The sequence below is a fragment of the Pantherophis guttatus genome, chromosome 3 (assembly GCF_059756535.1).
Source record: "Pantherophis guttatus breed Tessera chromosome 3, ASM5975653v1, whole genome shotgun sequence".
Taxonomy (NCBI): Eukaryota; Metazoa; Chordata; class Lepidosauria; order Squamata; family Colubridae; genus Pantherophis; species Pantherophis guttatus.
In genome coordinates, this window is record NC_142065.1 from 106,154,512 (window position 1) to 106,177,439 (window position 22,928).

Here is a 22,928-nt window from a genome sequence, read left to right on the forward strand (position 1 = left end):
TCAACTCTTTCTAGCTCATTTGCTTTTTTAGATCTTTTCATCATCCCAAAAATTCTCCTGCACATTTTTTTAGAATATTTACATTCTCCCTAACATAAATGCCTCTAAAATTTTGCCTGCTTGTGTTATTCCTTCCATTTGCCAAAAGATGGCACTCCTTCTGTAGTATTTAATCATATATCCTCTGGTGAGTGATCAATAGTGTTGTTTTTCTTGCTACTGAACACCACAGACAACAGTGAAGCCTAGGGAGGAAGAAAACGAAAAGCATAAATAATGCATACATTTTCAGAAATAATGAATGAGTGATCTCCGAGGTTCTGAACAGAGGAAACACAGTACTCAAACACTGTCAATTGACCTCAGTCTGAAACCCAACAGGCTGCTTTGCCAAGATGCCCCCAAACTGAAGGAAATGGAAGAGGGGTAATTATCTCTAATGTAATATAATTGAATGCCCAAGCATAAAAAAGAAAAAATAATGAAATATAGAATACTGACACTGGATTCAACAAAATATAGCCTCTTGCAGCATATGTTAATAATACACATAGTGACAATATTCCAGCCTCTTTCAGAACTCAATCTCATATAAAGGATTCCCTGCAGATTTTACTCAGTTAGTTGTTGCTGACTATAGGGGGCCTTGCTCATCTCCATTTCAAGGCCATTGCGTCAGCGTAGTCCGAAGACATTTCCGCAGTCATGTGGCCAGCATGACATCACAGAGCACTATTACTTTCTATCTTCAATCTTCTACATAATGCTGAGAATTTTTTTAAACAAATTTAGGATGTCACCAACAGGATGCCTTTTCCTGTTTTACTAATACAGAAGAGACAGTCAAGGTTCAGAACCAGCCCTTCATCAAGCCACAACATTTGTTCGGTAAAGTTGATAATCTGAGATTTGACAAGAGAGAGGTCCTGCTTTGCAGAGTTTCATCTTGAATGGTTAAATGTCTCTTTCTTTCTTTCTTTCTTTCTTTCTTTCTTTCTTTCTTTCTTTCTTTCTTTCTTTCTTTCTTTCTTTCTTTCTTTCTTTCTTTCTGACACCCTACTACTAATGGTTCTAATGAAAAACTTGTGCTATTCTAAAATCTAACCTTCTCACTGCATTCTCTAAGGGCAATATTTCAAACCTCTGTTTTTAGCCCTTAACGTTTTACTATTTTCAGACTGTACTCCTCGTATATTCCCCTATCTATCTAAGGATCTTCATATGAGCCCTTTCTTCATATGAGCTCCTGCCAGATGAGGCAAAGTGAGTGGCCCCCAAAAAGGCTTTTTTTCATAAAGACTCTACTGGTGGAATGATTTCTCCAGCACCTGTATTACGGCTTTTTCAGTATTACATCAAATATTTATTTTTGGATGTATTTCAGCAAGTTTAGACTGCTAAACTGTTAGACTGCTTTGTTTTAAGTATCTACTATCTACAGAACCTGTCTGTCTGTCTGTTTATCTTATTTCTATAAATCAAACTGCTATTATTAAGACACAGAAAAAGGCCACATTTTCCAGTTCCCTTAGCAGCCCTATGAATTAAATACAATTAAGTCTATATGATGGAATCTGTTCATTCTAGTTTTATCCCCAACTGTCCCATGCCTATGTCTTCCCTACAGTTAGGATCATAAAGTCTTTGCAGACATAGTGCTCTCTTTGGTTTTGACACTGATAAATCTCAGATTTAAAAAGCCCAATCCCTAATTAGTGTTTATATACACACACGTATTAAAAAACGTCATTCAGTTTCACTCAGTTGACAAGCACCATGATTTCAAGAGACAGGAAACTTCAAAAAACTTATCGTTCTAAAATACCCTCTCTGAAATGTTAATGCTGTTCTTTACTGTAAAGGCTGTATTACTATGCCTTTAATAATAATCCAATATAGCAAGATAAAACAGATAAGTGTTGGGATTGGTTTCTACTAACATGCTTTGTTGTAGCTGAAAGCACAGAAATTGAGCAATTAAAATTGACAGCCAATTCAGATGAAATGAATGACTTCTTGGAGGCTGAACGTTGTTCATCTTCTAAGTGCTACAGACATTTCTGTCATTCCTTATAAGGATTTTAAAAAAAATTAGGAGGATTTCTGTTATTGAGGCGCATGGAATTGGATTTCAGATGGCAGACAGACTGCTTTGAAGAGCTAGACAGAATAACCCACTGGACATCTTATATTCCTGATATCCTTGTAGTACTTTGAATCCTTGGCAGTCTATGCTTGCACGAGTCGACAGTTGCAAAGATGGTATAATTTTTGCAATGGAAATGAAATTCCTTTAATGCATATTATTCTAGACCCTCCTGGAACTCAGAAAATATTTCAAACAGGCAAATCTCCCAACCGAATGTATAGGATTATGCAGCACAGTCCTACCACACAGGTGGACAAGTGCTTTGCTGTTGCCATCAGTACATCCCCCATTCATTGTTGTTCTGCACAGTAAATGCAGAAGGGGGCGTGAGGGCTAGAAGTTACCACTTTATTTTTCAACCAGTTCCATTCATTAGAACTAAAACTAAAGATACCTAATTTTTTAAACACAAGAGCTTGTACTTATTTTATTTTCCTTTTATTCTGCCTTTATTACTTTTTAAATAACTCCAGATGGTGGACATACTTAACACTCCTTCTGCCTCCTATTTTCTGCACAATAATCATGTGAGGTAGGTTGGGCTGAGAGAAAGTGACGGGCCCAAAGTTACCAAACCAGCTTTCATGCCTAAAGTGGAATTAGAACTCACAGTCTCCTAGTTTCTAACCTGATGCCTTAACCATTAGACCAAACTTATCCCCAATACTTCTTAGAGAAATCAGGGCAGCTAGGATTTTGCCATTCACATTCTAGCTGTCATGTTTCATGGCTCTCAGCATCTCCAGATTGTACATGCCAGTTGATACTCACCTCTGAACCTGATGAAGGAATAGTGCTTTTCCCCCTTACCTGTGTAGCTCATATAATTGCTGAAGGGAGTTCCAGAGAAAGCGGTATGGCCACAGGTGTCATTGATAGGTTCTGGATCCTGACAGACTTTGCTTTTGAGTGTTGGTGCGGTGTCGGCACAGAGATCTCCAGTTTCCATGGATGGTGTTGTCTCCCTGCATGGATCATCACAGGAGTCTTTTTCATCCACACCCTTAAAGACATGATAGAGTCCCAAGACGTGTCCTATTTCATGGATCATAGTATTTGTATGACCTGGCATCCCGTAGTAAGCTGGATTTAGAACTACTCCACCTGAAATTGGAAGTGAACTAAACATGATCCACAGAGAATATGGGTAAACAATCTTGAAATCTGAGATAAATTAATATATATCTGTGCTCAAACACCATGGAAAGTAAGCTTTACATAAAGGGCTCTTTATGGTCCACTTGTCCATATATTAGCATTCTAAGTAGATAAGCAGGTGGGAAAGCTGTTTGAAGTAAGGGCCATCCAAAGTGAGCACAAGATGACTAAACATGTCTCCATGGAGAGCGGAGATGACAATTGCAGCAGAGACCAGTTCTTTAGACACACTCTGGACCTTCTTCAGAACTTCTCCAGACAAGGAGAGGACTGGAGATCACTCACATGTACCCCAAATGGCTGTTCCTTGCAAGTAGACTACAAGATAGCAATCTCAACAATCTGAGTGCCAAGAGACAAAGGGATTAATAATCAAGCTCACAACAGCAGTGGTATATTTTAAAAGACATTAGATTTCCTAACCTTACTTCTAATCACTTTTGGAAATTGCTTATTTAAATATCTTAAGGCTTTAGAGGTCTTTAGAATGGCAAGTCTGAAGAGGCACCTGGTGAATGTAATTTTATTCCTGAACAAAATAAAAAAATAATTATAAATTTAAGAATTTAAAAGAATTTGAAACAAATGGCAAAAGGCTAAACAAGATTTAGAACTAAAAAGTTATAAACAAATTAAGTATGCAGACAAATTTGGAATATTGAAATTTGTACTATAAGATTTTTGAATCAACTATACAAAATGAATACCTTTTTGTGAGAACCAGAATTGTTTTGATTACTACAAGTCATAAAAAGATAAGAGATCTTACGATTTAAATTAAACACTAAAGTCCAGGCCGAAACAACAACAACAACAACCAACAACGTTTGCCTTTAGGATTGCAATTTACAAAATGCCACAAAATACAAAATTTGAAACCTTAAAGACCTTTGAAGAGTGGGGAAGAAAATCTTTAATAAATCTAAAAATTCAGGACATGTGCTAACATCTTTCAAGTATAAGTTAGCTATTTGAGAAGACTCTCCTTCTGAAACCATTCCCTCATTACCTTATAAGTAAGCTTCTCCAATTTACAACCAGAACTCTAGACAAAGATGAATCCAAGTTGCAATCTTTCTCAATCAATGAATATACATCTCAGCATAAACTACAGCTTTAGACTATATTTTCTTATTGGGGATATCCAAAGTATATTAGGAGCAGAACCAAATAAACTAACATAACTGTCAGAAAGAACAAAATAGTGTGTCTTGTCCCAGATAATGAGAAGTACACTTTAAAGCCTTGGTAGTACAGTGGTCTAAGGCACCCTGTTATTAAACTAGTTATTAAGACCAGCTGCCTGCAATTACTGCAGGTTCGAATCTTGCCAAGGCTCAAGGTTGACTCAGCCTTCCATCCTTTCTAAGGTAGGTAAATTGAGGACCCAGTTGTGGGGGCAATAAGCTGACTTTGTATAAATATACAAAAGGATGAAGGCTATTGCTGAGCCCATTGTAAGCCACCCTGAGTCTCCGGAGAAGGGCGGCATATAAATCAAATTTAAAAAAAAAATCTTAACTGACTATTTTATAAAATCGGTGACTTTTGGTTGGTTGATTGATTGATTTTTGTTACTATTATTTTTCTCACTTTCTCTGTCTCTCAGAAAAGTAACATATTAAATCTCCAAATACAGGAGAAAGAACAATGAGTATGTTTACTGAGTGTTGTGACTGAGGCCCACGTAGTGATTACCAAACACAATTCAGTCCTGAACAAACTTATTTTATTAAAACAGCTGAGAATTAATTCATTCTCAGCTTTAGCCCAAAACAAATTCTTTGGCCTTATCACCAACTTTTGATGTCTTTGGCAACCTGCCAAAGGCTTTTCTTATCAAAAACCGCATAAAGTTCAAGAGACACTGATAAGAAGCACTGGAATCAACGTTGCTTTTCTACAAAGAACCCAATGGCTCGTTGCTGCTCTTTTAAGCCTTATGGGTGTGACCAATCATCTTCTGGCCTTACTCCCCAAGTTGTCCTTTTTGCTTCAGCTGCTCTTGCCTTCTGGCAGCTCTTCACATGCGTGCATTAGGAACAGACTCCTCCTGTTCCTCTGCCTCTCTGCTGTCTGCCTCTGGAGGCTCTGGAGTCCGCACATCGTTCCCAGATGGCCCTGGCCCCATCTCTGCCTCCAATGTAGAGCCCTCATCTCGGCCTTCCCCTGACTCCAGGACTGGCCCATTGCCCTCCCCAGCCTCCTCACTGTCTAACTCCACTGCCAAGTCCGCAGGCTGCTGGCGGCCCACAACACTGAGGTCACAAGTTACCTTAAAATTGACTATTCCCATCTTTATGTCCAAATGAAAAAATATGAGAGAGTGAGGCCCTGTAAAATTTATCATGATGTTGGACTTCATTCCCTCTTTCTTTATGATCACTAGCTTGCTTTCAAAATGGGAAAATAAAGAAAAGTTCATTTGAGAATCCTCTCCTTTCTTATGAAAGTTTTGGTTAGCTGATGAAAAGCCCAACTGATTATCCCAATGAAAGTCTATGAAAAAGGCCTTTGATGCTTGAACACAAATCACTCCTTTCCCTCTCTTGTATCTGTTGTGGCCTCTTCCATGCATTGTTGCTCTTTATATGTGGGCTTGATATGAATCAGCTGTCACAAATCTTTTAAGCCATTAGCAAGTTGGTAATATTTTTACAAAGGCCAGGACTTTCACATCAAACATGAAAAGTAAGTACTGTGAAATGTGTTCACAAAAGAGATCAAAACCTGAATAAGTATTAATCCTCCTTTTCCAAAGGCCAGTGTTTTGGCAACTCTTTAGGAACAGAGAATTTACCACACAGGAACTTAGTCCATCATAAAATGCTCAGCAGGCTTCAAGTATTCAAGCACCATAGAAGACTTTGATGCCTCTGACAACTTGGAACTGACCAAAAAAGCTGAAAGGTCAATGCTGATTATCAACACAAGACCTGACACTGTGATCTTAAAATCTCAACTTTTCTTAAGCTGACTTGTCTGATAAGGAAGCATTATACTAATGGGAATGGACAGTCATGAAGCATATGTGGGAGAAACTGAAGCTGCTTAAATTTTCTGCAAGACCGCACACACTGATCAATAGATAGTGCAGAAGTTAAAAGCTCCATGTGGAATATGGGCCTAAGCTGAAACAATAAAGCATGACGTGTAGCTAGAAGGTACAACTAGAGTTCTTGGATCATAGCTAATGTTTTTATTATTTTCTTGGGCAAGAAAGTGAGAACCAGATGTATATTTTTACAGGCAAATAGACCTCTCTAAGATGATCAGGCTCCATACAATATTTCTAATATTGAAGAATTGTTCTGGGATGAGATGAGAGAGATCAATTATGTACTGTATAAATGAATATAGAATGAAAGTCCAAGTAAAAATCTAAAAAAATAGTGTGCTTAATGACTTGTAGAAGTAACTATCACAATGCACTATTTTTTGTGAATAACTGGTTCACAAATTCCAGTAACTCCAATCAACGTCCAATAGAATAAGGTACTGGGAGTCCCACAATACGTGGAAAGTTACAAACTGGGCACCCAGGGGGGAAGTATAATTATACAAATTAATAAAGATGAGGTCATTAGTTATGAAAGCAAAACAAAGTCTCTGAATGCAGAAGGTTGCCAATAAATACCAGTGGCTTCAAGGCAAAAATAGGAGAGCCTTTCAGACTTTCTTGTGGGCTTCTTGGAAACATTTGATGGGCCTATAGACAAGGGCCTGGAAGTTGGTCAATTTCAGCAGGGCTGAATCTATCTTCTATCTATCTGACTATTATCTATAATAGTCTATATCAGATATCAGATAGATAGATAGATAGATAGATAGATAGATAGATAGATAGATAGATAGATAATCTATCTATTATTTATCAACTAACTATCATATTTATGGGGCAACCTATTTTATGGAGCAAAATCTGCAGGCTCAGATACATACTTGGCAAATCCATATCAACTTGATTCAAAATTAGTTGAATATCATTTGTATCATGAAAAAAAGCTTGACTACTTTCAAAATTTGTCCTTATGTTGGTGCATGTGTAGTGAAAAGATCACCTATATTATATTTTCAAGAGAAATATCCAAAATAGTTGTCACCTGAGATATTACTGGGTTCAAAAACAAATCTAAACATCTTTTGATTTTCAAATTCTGATCTAATTTTAACATCTTACTTTACCAGCAGATCCGGCTCTGCATCTTCAGTAATATGTATACTGCAATAATTATGGTTGAAAAATATAAAAACATCAGACTAACCAAGGTGTATAATACAATCAGTTCAAACACATGCTATGGCTTGGAATATGTGATCTAAGACAGTATTATTAGTATTTGATATGCTGTTTGAAACAGATGCACTTAAAGGCATATTTCATATTAGCATATTTTAATGCAACCATTGGCATGACAAAATGTTATTTTAGAATAATAATAATAATAAAGCAAAGATAATGCCAATAGTAATAGGCACCTTGGGTACAATCCTAAAACAACAGGAGCACCACTTGAATACCATTGGCATTGACAAAATCACCATCAGTCAATTGCAAAAGGCAGCTTTATTTTGGAACAGTGATATTGTTAACACCATCAAACAACAAAATCTGCCTATTCTGAGTCCTTGTGAAGGATTCAATAGGTGCATAAAACAGCCAAATTCAATCTAAACATCTAACTGACTCTGCAACCAACCATAATAATAATTATTTATTATTATACTCAGCTTGGGCAAAAAGATTGCACAAACAGATGATAAACAATAATGTAACACAGTCACCAAAATGATTCACTGGAACATTGTGAAAATGATCAAAAACTAGTGGGAACATAGAGTGGAAAAAGTAGTAGAAAATGAGCAGGTTAAATATTGTCAGATTTCCGAATACAGACTAATAAAGTATTGGCTCATCATACTCCAGATGTAGAAAGGAAAAAAGTATAGATAATTCATGTAGGGAATAGTAGAATAGAAGACAAAAATGATGGAGAAGATCACAAAGTATAAAGATCTGAAAATTGAAATTGAAAGATTATGCATAAATCGCTGTGGTGATCCCAGTGGTTATCCACACACTGGGTGTCATACCAAAAAATCCTGGACAGAAAATCTGTGCATTAACAAAATTTTCTTCTGTCAATTGCTAAGCTATACTGCGTAAACTCACACATATATTACAATGATACATCATGGTCCTAGGTTCTTGGGAAGAACTCGATACATATGAAGGTGAATACCACCTAAATTGGCAGCTGTGATTTCTCACTGTTGTGAACAGATTATAATAATATATTCAATTTATATGCCAACTGTCTTCCAGTGACTGTGAAGCAGTTTAACTCTACCTTTCTGAAAATTTAATAGCAGTTCTCCTATTCTTTAAATATTTTGAAGGCCTAATGAGCAATTATACATGTCTTTGTTCAATCTAAACATTTGTTTATTTAAATTTACAAATGATACTGTACCAAATGATAATCAGGATGAATTTACATATATGCTGCAAATAGAATCTCAAGCTTTGATTATACGGCTGTTCCTTGCAGTTCAGCAGGTCTGTTAAATCTATGTAAAACAGTTTGCATACTAAATAAAAGAAGCGTGGACAAATCAAAAAATATTTCTGTTTCAAGACTGAAAGAAAAATTGTATTTGGAAAGTTCTGCCAAACTATTTTATATTGGTCATGGTTGGCCAAAATAAAATGCAGCACATTTTGGACTAAAATCTGGAAGGATCTCGGAGTAGTTCTGCAAGGCAAATAAGACAAGACTGGCACAGCGTCTCCTCATCTCTGTTATTTGATCTTCCCAGACTTCCTTTCATTCGCATCCTTTTCTTCAGCCACCATCACTGATTTCCCAATGTAATATAATGTGTTGGCTGACCTGTCACTTATCTTCCCTGCCTCCCCACAACCATTGGTGCTGCTATACTGGCCTCTTTTCTGTTCCTTACTATGATCGTTACAACAATAAGGAACAGCTCCCTGTCCAGGATATCAGTCCGTTGCACCAGCCCTCACAAATCTTCCCAGAGCTTCCTCTTCTCTCTTTCCACTGCCTCTTCTCAATTGCTGTTGCTCATCTACACATGCTATTGTGAAGAAAATCTCTCATCCTTGGCTCCCCCCATCCCCCAGTTATTCTCTCAAATAACTTTGGTCTGGAATAACTGTTTCTATTTAGCCATATAACCAATAATTCTGTTTACAACACATCACACAGCATGGTAAGTATCTTTACCATCTGACTTTTAAGGATGTCCACAAATTTTGCAAATTAGCAAACGTGAAAAGGGGGGAAGTCAGAAACCAATAGTTCTTTTTACCATTATTTTCTTTCCTTTTTAATTTTTTTAGGTATTTTAACTTTAGCTAAATTTGCTTTGTCTGTCTTTTCCCTTTTTATCAACATTATATATTTTGACATACATTACAATGGAAAGCTTAATATCAAATAATTTGCTTAAGGTTGAAGTCATTATATCATATAAACATCACTTTATTGAAACAGTACAATATATCAAGATCTATAACAACGTAATAAAAAGGTGGCAATCCTGTTTAGTTCCATAGGCAGACTAAAATATTTATTTATGTATTTATATATCATATTTAGAAACTTCCCATCTCACTGACAGAACAACTCTGGGCAGTGTACAATAAAAAAAAATTAAAACTATATAAATTTTATATCCCACTAGGAGGCAGTAACAAATGTTCATGTTTCAGTTCAGGCCCAAATCACCCCAAACCATATTTTATGTACTCAGAAGTGTTCATACTTGGAATGTTCTCTATGTCTTATTAGCTAATATTATCTAATCACTGTATCTGGAACATCTGTCCTATGTGCCATCAACATTAAACTTCAATGAAGCAACCACCTGTGCCAATCCTGAAACGGGAATTCCTTCTTCTCTGATAAGACCATCCTCCCAACATCATCCATCTTCAGATTTGATTTCATATCATACCTAGATGGGGCAGTTCTCTGCTTGATAATATTGAACGGCTCTACCATGCACAATATTCACTAGTGATGTGTTCCAAATCAAGTGTTGAAAATTGAAGGAAAAAGAAAAGTACTTGCTTGATGAAGATTTTTTAAATACAAAAAAAGAGAGAGCTTTTATTAAGGCCGTTCAAAGATATTAAACTAATACACTATCATTCACAGCATCTCAAATAGTATAGTAAGTTTTTAAAAATCAAAAAGAAAACAGCAGTCTCTACATTTGGCTCAAACATCTGCTGTATAATTGAGAAGTTAATTGTCTCTTCCCAGAAGCCCTCAACCACGTAGTCACATCTTTGTGGTTGAGTGGGAAGATCACAAATAATTTCACAAATTATTTGCTAAAGAACAGAAGCTGACTCTAGATCTAAATGTCCAGAGAGACTCTCAGTCATCCAGGTCATGGTTGTCCCAGAGGTGCTTTTTCAAGAGGCAACTGGACTTTCTGGTATTTCTTTGAAGACGTTTTGCTTCTCATCCAAGAAGCTTCTTCAGCTCTTTGGGACTGACTCTAGATCTTGATATTGTTGGTGAATTGCCATCCAATTGGCTCTCTGAGCTTCTGATATTGTAGTATTAGCCAAGAAACTTCAATCAATTAGAGTATCAAAAATATACTTCATCTCTTCTAAAGAAATCAAGAACCAGCTAGGTCACTCTTGGACTCTTTGTTTTTACACATTATTAAGCCCAATGTTCAATGGCTGGGGAACTGCAAAGATTATGCTGAACTGTAACAAAAATGGAAGTGAATTTCATTTGAAGTGTCTTTCTAGTAACATGGTAAATAAATGGTATACTCTGATAGAATTTTGAGCTGGACTGAAGCAGAAAACATACTGGCAGATGAGAATGCAGGCTTTTATTCAGGATGCTCATTAATGAAAAAGGCTTTAGTTTTATCACATTTGGCTGAAAAACATGGCAACAAACCAATCACTGCCCTGGATTGCAGTGTTTTGTAATCTTAAATGTATTTTTGATTTAATATTTTGTAATTATTCTGGCAAAGAACAAGTGGGCTCAACAACTGACCACCATCTGCTACTTTTGATTTGTCTGTTATATGAAAATTCTTGTTGGAAATTCTGATGCAAACCTGAAACTTATTTAAAGGAGAAATTCACACAGACAAATGAGTTAAATGGGATTGTATTAGATTTTGAATCATTACATCACTTATGTGATTAAAATTTAGATAGGCCAAATTATCACCCACTGAAGCTGGCTACTATGCATCTCTTAATATTACTATAAGATGACAATTTTGTTATTTATTCTTTAACTCTAATAAGTTGAAGAAAATTCTTAAGCCCTTTCTTTGACTGCTGGAAAGAACATTTGCTATCAATTAATTATTCTAAAACTAAAAACTTGTTATGAAACCAGCATGCTAAAATGGACTTCAGAAGGACAATCATGGAACAAATGAAATACTTCAAGTAACTTGGCACTATCCTCTAAGATGCAATGGACTTTAACTTGCATGGCACAAAGTGCCCAGTGGATTGTAAGATTCCCCCAATTCCAGTTCTCCATATTAAAATTGGACTAAACAGTGTTTGGTGCAACAATGAGTAAGAATTTTTGATCTTTGGGAAAATTAAAATGTCATTCTTAATTTTTGTAGATAAATTCCTCTCATTTTGGAAGCACACATTCGGGAAGAAATTGCACCATTATGGTTTCTCTTTATCTACTATAAGCACAATGACTAACAATCATGCTGAACTAGACTCACACTGAGGACCCTAAATATAGATTGTCAGTCTCATCAGGAAGGATAATAAAATCAATCCATATAGGCATACAAATCTATAACAAAAGGCCAGCTGGGTACTTAGATCAGCTCAGTATTCTAAAATAGCATAGGATTAGGATGATGTAATTTGCACATTTCACTGTGCTCCAATTGGCAGTCTTTCAAAAAGAAGATACATGAAGATACCATATTCAGAGATTAAATTTGTCTATGTACTTCTAGGACAACCAAAACAATGATCTGTATTGCAACTCTGGCTTTTTTCCCTTTTTTTCCTACCACTACTGTAAAGATAAATTCTCAGATACAAAAAGGTTTTGCCTGATAGCAAATAAATCTGGCAGATTCTGCAAACTTTTATTAATCAGCAACTCAGTTATATTGTTATTGCATAGATAAGTCATGTAAAATGCATTGAAATGTACATTTGTTGTGATTATGAAACAAACTGGTAGGCAAATGAAGAACAAGAGTCATGCTTGTCCATCTATCTGTCAAAGTTATATAGCTGCATGTCTCACAAGAAATGACTATAACTTCTATAAGAATATAGGGGTTACTTGCAGGACTACTCTCTTTCTGGTTGCTTCAACCCATGTATGCTCTGGGTGCCATCAGCTAAAGAGTGACAAGCTGGCAGAGCCCAGCAGAACAGCTTTTTCTATCATAGCACCCACCTTCTGGAATGCCATCCCTCCAAAGATCAGATGGGACACATCCCTGTGGCCCTTTTGTAAGGCCTAAAGATAGGACTCTGTGTGTCAGCCCGGGATCCAAGTGTTGAATGGAGCCTCTTGTCTGGCTATGTTGAATCTTGGAGTCTGGCTCTGAGATCTTTTTACCGGCTTCTATGGATTTTATATTTCCGTACATTTTATTTTTTAACATTGCAAGTCACCCTAAGTCATATGTGTGAAACAGGCAGCCATATAAATCCAGTAAATTAAAAAAAAAACAACTTCATTTAGTATATATTGCCTCCTCTGTAATAAAATAACCAAGTTGGCCTAACACTTTTATGTGACTTTTTCATCCAATTAACATAACAAAATCATCTTAAAAGGGGCTAATTTTTTCCCCAGTATAGTACATTTGACAGATTTTGATCAGAAGGGTCACCAACTTTATAAATTGAAGTTAGTACCGTGTTTCCCTGAAAATAAGACCCCTGCCTTATATTTTTTTGAACCCTGAAATAAGCGCTTGGCCTTATTGCCATGTGCTCAAAAGCCCGATTGGGCTTATTATCAGGGGATGTCTTATTTTGGAGAAAACAGGGTCTAAGGGCCTGGTGGCTCAGCAGACTAATAACATTGTGATTAACAACAGCTGTCTGCAATTACTGTAAGTTCGAATCTCACCAGGCTCAAGGTTGACTCAGCCTTCCATCCTTTCTAAGGTAGGGAAATTGAGGACCCAGTTTGTGGGGGCAATAAGCTGACTTTGTATAAATATACAAAAGTATGAAGGCTATTGCTTAACGCACCGTAAGCTGCCCTGAGTCTCCGGAGAAGGACGGCATATAAATCAAATTATATATATATATATATATATATATATATATATATATATATATATATATATATATATATATATATATATATATATATATATATATATGTAGGTCTTTGGTTATTCGGGTCTTCTCCCACGTAAAATTGGAAGTGTCTTGGCGACGTTTCGACGAAGTCTCATTCGTCATCTTCAGGCTGGTGTTCTTGGCTTCGTGCTTCCAGGAGCAATGTGAGATCGCAGCTGTCTCTTCCTTTTAACTGCTAGTGGGGGTGTGAGCTGATTGGGTGGGAACTTGGCTGTGCTCTGATTGGATGGGGGGTTGGTTGTGCTCTGATTGGCTGGGGGTGTGTTCTGTTTGGGTGGGGGCTTGGTTGTGCTCAGCTTAGTCTGAGTTGCAGGGGGATTTGAGCTGGTGAGCTGCGTTGTTGTTGTTTGGCTTCTTGTTTGTGGCCGTGCGAGCTCTTCATGGTGGGTGTCAGTCTGCTTCATGTATGGATTGGAGGGGTTTAAAGTGGCTAATGATGCAGCTGCGGTCTGGCTTCTGGTCCTTGGTTGTGGCTCATTATCAGTGTGGGTTTGAGTCTGCTTTCTGCGTGGATGTGTGGTGGTGACATCCTGTGTGGCTCTCGTGAGTGTGGGTCTGGTGTCATTCGTCGTGTTAGGGACTCGTTTGTCAATAAGGGCGGGTTTCCAAATGGCTGGTAGGCGGGAGGTATCGTCTCGTTTGTTCATGCTGTGTGCCTCATCTGCAAGACGTTTAGTTCTAGTGATTAAAGTTTTTGCCACTGAACCACTGAACCACTGAACTGATAAAATTAGTAAGATATTACGGAAACAAAAAATAAAAACAGTGTTCCGTACAGATAGAAAAATATCGATGATGGTGAGAAACTCTAAGGATAAAATTGAGTTGGAAAACCAGGGGATATACGAAGTGCCATGTGCCTCCTGTCAGTCATCTTATATTGGACAGACTAATAGACGAATAAGTGTGCGTTTAGAAGAACATAAAAATGCAGTGAGGAAAGAAGAGCAAACTTCTTCTTTGGTACAACACATGAAAGCCATGGGACACAATATTGATTTTAATAAAACCAGAACAGTGGCGAAAGAGTAACATCTCAACAAAAGAATAATCAGGGAGGCCATTGAAATTGAAAAGAGGCCGCAGAATATGAACAGACGAGACGACGCCTCTAGGTTATCAAGTATTTGGGGACCTGCACTGAGAGAAACTCGAGTGTTAACATCAGAAGAGAGGCAGAGATTCCAACAAGCAACCAGTGGTGTTGCAAGGCCTGCCAGAATTCTTCCCGCTCTGCAGAGGGTGGCTAGCAATAAGAAGAGAGAGAGGATCAAGCCAGAAGACAGGCATCTCAACTAACAATCAAGGGTGCTGTGATGCCTACCAGAATCCTTTCCCCTCTACAGCAGACAGATAATAATAGAGAATCTGAGAAAGCTGGGCCTGTAACACGAAGCCAAGCAGCTAGGAGGAGGAAGCAGGAAGAAAAACTGTTGTCCTCCAATCGGAACACAGAGTTGCAGGCTAGCCAGCATACGTCAGCAGCAGCAAATACAGATAAGCGACAGCTCCGGCCCCGCAACAGAGAACCCATAGCTTCTACATGAAACAGAGCCTGAAGATGACAGGGTTGTGAGCCTGTCGAAACGTTGCTTTAAGAAAAACTTTTAAAGTCACTGGTAGGATTTTAGCTGAGGTTTTAAAGGACCTTGCAGAGTGCTCTGTAAGGATTTTTAGAAGATTTTAAGCTGGGATTTTAACCAGGATTTTAAATATTTGAACCAACTTATTTATAATGACGTGGGAAAACACCTGAGATTTTAATTTTTTGTATATATGTGTGTGTCTGTGTGTGTCTGTGTGTGTGTTACATTGTTTCTGATGTCTCTTTGATACATATATTTCCTTTTGATCTATATCCATGGTCATAAACGAAATATTTTTTTAACATTTTAAATTTGACCAAAATAGTGCAGACACTCTCACAGCCAATCTCACATGAGGAGTAAACTACATATAGAAACTTTTGAATAAAAATGGATAAATGGCTATTTTTCTCAAGTGCATTTTGCAGAAAAAAGATGCATTTATAGTGACCCAATAATAATTAAGATATATATTTCATAATATTTCCTTTTAAATTAACAAAAATTATAGAAAACGGACGTTGCTTACCTGAACGTCCCTTCTCGACGCGCAGCTGGAGAATCCAAAGCTTCGGGTAGTTCAGTAGTTGGGTAGCCTACACTGAGTGTGTTCCTTTAAAACTTTCTCTTCAGACACGCCCACTTGCTCAGCAGAGTCCCAGTTTTGTTCACGAAGTAAGGAGCAGTAGAGCGTAAGGAAGAAATGTTCAGCAGCCAAGCTGGGTGGGTTGGATTCTCCAGCTGCGCGTCGAGAAGGGACGTTCAGGTAAGCAACATCCGTTCTCCAACGCGCAGCTTGGAGAATCCAAAGCTTCGGGATGTACCCAAGCAAGTTCAGACAGGGGGGGAAACTGGCTGCTGCATGTCGTCTGAAGAGTTGCATACAGCTTGGAGTACCCAGCGGCCAAAGGATGCCTCCGTCGAGGCAAAGGAGTCCACCTTGTAGTGCCTGATGAAGGGATTTAAGGATGACCAGGTAGCCGCTCTGCAGATGTCGGAGACGGAGGCATTAGTGGCCCAGGCGGCCATGGTGGCGGCGCTCCTGGTGGAGTGAGGAAGGATTCTCTGCGGAACCGGTCTGTTCCGAGCCGAATAAGCCCTGGAGATGCAGGATTTGATCCATCTCCCAATTGTTGTGGAAGAAACCTTCCGGCCCATGGAGGCGGGCAGAAAGGAAATGAAGAGCGATTCAGATTTTCGGAAATGCTCCGTTCGCTTAATATATCTGTGCAGGGCCCGGCGGACATCTAAGAGGTGCCAGTTTGCTTCCCGAGGATGTCGAGGTTCCGGGCAGAAGTCCAGGAGGATCAATTCCTGGGCTCGATGGAATGAGGAATTTACTTTATGCAGAAATGAGGGGTCTAGTCTCAGTACCACACGATTTGTGTGAAAGACACAGAGGTCGCTTCTCACAGACAAGGCTGCGAGTTCAGATATACGGCGAGCCGAAGTAACTGCAACCAGAAACGCCACCTTGAGTGTCAGAAATCGGAGGCTGATGGAAGCGAGAGGCTCAAATGGAGGATGCATGAGGGCCTGAAGGACCAGAGTCAAATCCCAGGTCGGGTAGCGATGTATAACAGGTGGACGCAGGTTGGCTGCCCCTCAAAGAAAAGCGCGAATCGTAGGGTCCTGCGAGAGAGGAAGGGTTGCGGAAGCAGAAAGGACAGTACTTAGTGCAGCAACCTGGCTACGAAGAGTGTTAGGTGCGAGGTGCTTGTCCAGTCCTTCCTGTAGGAATCCCAACACTTCAGGAACGGATGCAGACGTTGGGTCCAGGTGGGATTTGGCACACCAGGAACAAAAGGAAGTCCAAGTTGTATTATAAATGCGGCACGTAGACGGCCACCTGGACGCCTGAATAGTGGGAATCGTGTTGCTGGGCACGTTGACTCTCCTCAGCAAGATCCTCTCAAGCGCCAGGCGGTCAACTGCAACCATTGGGGATCTGGGTGCAGAATGACCCCCTGGCTGAAGACGACCCTGTCCCCTGGAATCCGCCATGGCCTTGCCAACAATAGGTCCATCAAATCCGCAAACCAGGACCTCCGAAGCCAGTGGGGTGCGACCAGAATGACGTCGGCCCTGTCTGCTATTATCCTGCGGATCAGACGAGGAAGGAGTGGCAGAGGGGGAAAGGCATAGAGGAGACCTCTGGGCCAGGGAGAGGCGAGCGCGTCGACTCCTTCCGCCTGAGGACACTGGTACCGGGCGAAGAACCTGGGAAGGTGTGTGTTGTCGCGGCTGGCAAAAAGATCGACCAGAGGCATGCCGAATCTGCGAACAATCTCGGCGAACAGATCTGGGTGAAGGCACCACTCGGCGTGGTCCAGGTGTTGCCTGCTGAGCCAGTCCGCTGTGATGTTTGTGGTCCCGGCAATGTGCTCCGCTGCTAGGGACAGGACATGCACCTCCGCCCAGATCAGAAGCAGAGTCGTTTCTTCCATAAGCGGTCCCGAGCGGGTCCCCCCTTGGCGGTTTACATGCACCTTTGCTGTTACATTGTCTGTGCATATCAGGACATGATGCCCCGACATGATCTGCTGGAATCGTTGGAGGGAGAGGCGAATCGCGCGGAGCTCCAGCCAGTTGATCCCTTTGCGGCAATCCTCTGCTGACCACGTACCCTGGGCAACGTGAGAGAGAAGATGACCTCCCCATCCCGTCAGGCTGGCGTCCGTTGTCACTACCAGACACTGTAGATTCTGAAAGTAGCAGCCCTGCTATAGGCTCTGGGAAGACCACCAGAGGAGGGACATTGAGACGTCCGGCGGGAGGGATACTCGTGCGGAAGAGTTGCTTCGTCTGGTCCTCTGAAAGGGGAGGAGGAACCATTGCAGCTGGCGGGAGTGGAACCTCGCCCAAGGGACAACCGACAGACAGGATATCATTTTGCCAAGCAGGCGGGACAGGAGCAGCAATGTCACCCTCTGAGAGGAAAGGACCTGGGATGTTAATGACTGGAGACTGGAGCTCCGATCCGTTGACAGGAACACCTGGCCCTTCACTGAATCTATTACTGTCCCTAGGTGAAGAATTCGAGTAGTGGGCTGCAATTGGCTCTTTGGAATGTTGAGGGAGAAGCCATGATGACGAAGGCAGCGACACACCACCCCTAGGTCTCGAGAGGTCCGGGCCGGGGAAGGGGAGAGCACCAGGATATTGTCCAAGTAGCAGTGGAGCCGTACCGGATGTTGACGTAGGTGGGCTGCCACCGCTGCCAGGAGCTTTGTAAAGTTTCTGGGGGCAGAGGAGAGGGCGAAGGGCATTGCCTTGTATTGGAAATGCCTGTTGTTGTAGGCAAAGCGGAGGTAACGACGATGGGACCGTCGTATGGGCACGTGGAGGTACGCTTCTTTCAAATCGATAGACGTCATCCAGTCCGATGGTCGAATGGAAGCCAGAATCGAGCGGAGGGACTCCATTTTGAACTGATGGTAGATGATAAATTCGTTCAGCCTCTTGAGGTCTAATATGCCCCTGTGACCCCCCGACGCTTTGGGAACCAGGAAAAATATGAAGTAGAAGCCGGTCCCGCGATGTTGGGGGGGGACCGGTTCTATGGCCTGAATTTGGAGCAGGTGATGGATCTCTGCCTCCATTAATTGACGCTTGGCTAAATTGGATGAAAGAGGGCATTGGACAAAGTGAGAGGGGGGACGGGAATGGAACTCCAGGGTAAGACCTAGACGGATCGTCTGGAGCATCCAGGCGTCCGTTGTCGAAATCTCCCACTGGGAAAGAAAATGAGTCAGACGGCCGCCAATGGGAAGGTGGGTGTAGTCATTTTCCTCTTCTAAAGGCACGGGAGCCCATACCTCGGAAGGGCCGTTTGGGTGCCGGAGCCTTGCGTCCATGGTCTCTGAAGGAAGGTCTATCGAAAGAGCGGTTGAACCCTTGAGAGTAGGACCTGGAAGAGAAGGACCCTGAAGGTCTGGTGTCGGTCCGAAAGGGCTGCCTGGTGGAGTAAAACGAAGGTTTTCAATCTGTTCTTTTGTAAGAGGATGGCATGACCTTCCGCTTATCCTTGTCCTCCACAAGGATGGGGTCCAAAGCGTCTCCAAAGAGACGGGAACCTTTGTATGGAGTTGAGGCGAGGCGCCATCTAGACTTTGCATCAGCTCTCCAATTTTTAAGCCACAATAAACGGCGAGATATAACGGATGACACCAGGGCGCGCGAAGCAAACTTCGCGGCATTAAGCGAAGCGTCCGCCGTATATTCATAGCCGCCACCAGTTTGTTGACCTCTTGGCGGAGGCGTGAATCTTCAGGAGGGAGGCGCTCCTGAAGTTGGCGGAGCCAGATTAGGGATGCACGGCTGAAGAAGGAAGCCGAGGTGGCGGCCCTAACTGCCCAGGCGGCCGCATTGTGTGTACGACGAAAGGTAAACTCAGCTTTCCGATCTTCCGAGCGCAACCCGTCGGCGACGTCGTTGGAGATTACCGAGGAAGCAGTCAGATTGGCTACTGGGGCGTCTACAGTTGGCAACTGAAGAAGTTCCTGGAGACTAGGTGCCGAACAGTAAAGTTTTTTGTCTAGACCTGATGGGGCAGGTAAGGAGGAGGGTGTGGACCAGGAGCGTTTGACCACCTCAGAGAAAAGCTGTGGGCACGGAACTTCCGGCTTGGGCGCCGTGAACAAGGCCTCATGTTGTTGAGAAGGACCAGGCTGATCAACCTGTGGGGTCGGATCTGCCATTTTCGTGGTCAATTTGGCCTTGTGTAGAAGGGATTTAAATAACGAGGGCCTGAAGAGCCCAGAAAAAGCCGGCTTTTCAGGTGGCATATCAGCATCATCGGATAAGTCCATATCCAATAGGTCAGCCTCTTCCTCCTCCTAAGACGACTCCCCGCCGTGTCCATAGTCTGGATGAGAATTGGACACGTGTGTCATGGCGGGATACTGGATAGGGACCGGCTGCGAGGCCCGGGCCAGAGGCGGCGGAGGAGGATATCGTGGTTGAGGCCAAGCAGCATATGGCGCTGAATGTTGAGAGCTTGCTGCCAGAGTGCGGGTAACAGTCTCAGATATGATCTGTTGAATGTCATAAGGAAAGGGCGGTGGGGCCGGCTCCGTGGCACGCAATCCCGCAGCCGTGGGAGTAAAAGTCGCCTCTGGCTGAGACCGCCGAGGATGGGAGGTGTTGCACGAGAGGTCCACCGGTCCCATGCAGTGGGTCGGAATTGCCTCAGGGAAACATTCCATGTCAGGCTGTCGATACAAAGGCTGTAGTGGCAGTTGATCAGCCTGATGGATGGGCTGAACACTAGCTTCAGCCACAGGCGATAGTGGGACTGGTAAGTGTGAGGACGAAGCCTGATTGGACTGGTTGCGTGCTCTCTCAAATTGTCGTTCCAGAGCCTTGTGCCTCCTGGAAGCGTCCTTGTCTGCAGCGGACGAAGATTTGGCCTTTTTGGAATTTGGAGCGCCAGATGAAGATGATGGATGCGAAGAACATTTGCGGGACTTTTTACGCTGCCTGTTCTGCTCCAGGTGACGTTCAGGGGAACTATGGATGTCCTCCAGTTCGGATGAGAGATCACGTTCCGCCATATTCGAGCAGGAGTTGGTATCACCGAAAAGAATGTCTGTATTATTTTTCTTTTTTTATTTATTTATTAATTAATTTTTATAAGCAAATATGAATATTAATTTAATTAAGTATGTATGTATATGTATGTATGTGTATGTGTATGTATATATATATATATATGTATGTATGTATGTATGTATATATATATATATACATATATACATATATACATATATACATATATACATATATACATATATACATATATACATATATACATATATACATATATACATATATACATATATATATATATATATATATATATATATATATATATATATATATATATATAAAAACAGGTATCAACTGAGGATCAGACAGTAGTGGGAGGACAGAACAAAAAAACAGCAGGTAAGTCCAGAAGAAGAAGAGGGGGGGGGCACTGGAAATCCAACAGATTGCTCCATGGAGGCAAGCTATTGAGGCCTGAAATTGCCAGCAGAAATGAAGTTCGGCTTCTAGCAGTCAATTGCGCAGGCGCGAAAACAGTTGCTGGGCAGAAAATGGCAGCCGTTGAATCCACTTGCCCCTAGGACGAAAGGGAATGGCGCCAGGCGAGGCTGCAGACAAATGCTAATGGGCTTGCCAGGAAGACCCGTCCTCCGCATCTCCCTTGAAGTTAGAGGCGAACAGCCAGGCAGGGGGGGTCTTGGATGTGTGCTTGTCAGGAGAGCCGGCAAATTAAGCGTGAGCTGTCACTAAGCGCAGCTCCCAGCGCTGAGGCGGCGAAAATGGCGCGCAACTGTCAGAGTCTTCAAGCGCCACCGCCTAAACACCAGAGGAATGCGAAAAACTGCAAATATACGGGAAAAAGCAGCAGAAGCCTCAAAAGCGCTCCCAGCACTGCGTAGAACAAGCGGGACAGGAAGGAAACCGCTGCGACTTCAAAGGGGCACTCCGGCGATCGAAGGCATGGCAGGAGGAGGCTGCGGTGATGTCCCTGAGCTAGTCGAGCGTGCGATCACTCAGAAGTGATCCAAACGCTAAGTCCAGTCCCAGAATCAATGAGAAAGCGCCGCTGAGAGCAGGGCGACAATCTCATGCCGCAAGGTTTAAAGTTAAGTCCAAAACGGCGAGGGTGGTGTTGCCGGCAGGCCGGGGAACCTACCCACATGCCTGCGGCTATTAAATGGAGCGGAGAGTCAGATAATTAGCCGGGCTCCCAAAGGAAGGAAACTGTCAATGACAGCCTGCCTGAGGCAGCAGGCAGACTCACCCCCGGCAAATCAAGCGATTAGAAGAAAATTGATGAAAATAATGTAGAAAAACTTGAAGAATCCAAAGCTTCAGGAACAAAGTTTAGTAGATTAACAGAAAAAAATTCAGACAGTGTCACAGGCTCAACTGAGTGAACTAAACTGGGACTCTGCTGAGCAAGTGGGTGTGTCTGAAGAGAAAGTTTTAAAGGAACACACTCAGTGTAGGCTACCCAACTACCGAACTACCCGAAGCTTTGGATTCTCCAAGCTGCGCGTTGGAGAATGTCTTTTTCATATGTACATGAACATGTCATGGAGATGTAGTTTGTTGTCAAAAGGAGCTAAGGAGGTAAAAGGAAAGTGGATGTCCTAACTTTGTATCTACTACCATTATTAGTATCTTGTGGAGAAGGGATTTGCTTAAAAATAACAGCTGTAGAATGTATACTTATATTTATTTTAAAGGTCTGGTAAGAAAACCTCATTTAAATAGTTGTACAAAGATCCTATGGAACTCCTGACTAACTCTGCTCCATTTTTATTAATATGTATGAGGCTGATCTTGAGTTTTGCCATCAAGACTTCCCATATTATCTACACATGGAAGTAGCAAACAACAGAAAGTTGTAGGAGAAAAAGAAAAACTGACTTTTTAAGAATAATTATCTATAACTGTGGAACATGATAAACCATTGATTGTACCTTCCCAACATTTAAATGGCAGTTTCACTTTAAAATAACAAAGGAAACATTTATTAAATACTTGTAGAATGTTCTCACTTTTATTTAAAATTAAATTCGAAACAATTTTTGCCTTAACCCTGTCCACTCTGCCATCCACATTCCCAATA

The 22,928-nt window shown here is 41.3% G+C and overlaps 1 protein-coding gene across 1 annotated transcript in view; it reads right to left on the bottom strand.

Annotated features, from left to right (window-relative positions):
• Positions 1-22,928, bottom strand: part of PAPPA2 (pappalysin 2) — a 167,764-nt gene that overhangs the window by 108,561 nt on the left and 36,275 nt on the right. Inside the window, exon 4 of the mRNA XM_034409739.3 lies at positions 2,960-3,253. Coding sequence (XP_034265630.2) covers positions 2,960-3,253 — 294 coding nt within the window. The remainder of the gene's footprint in view (positions 1-2,959; positions 3,254-22,928) is intronic.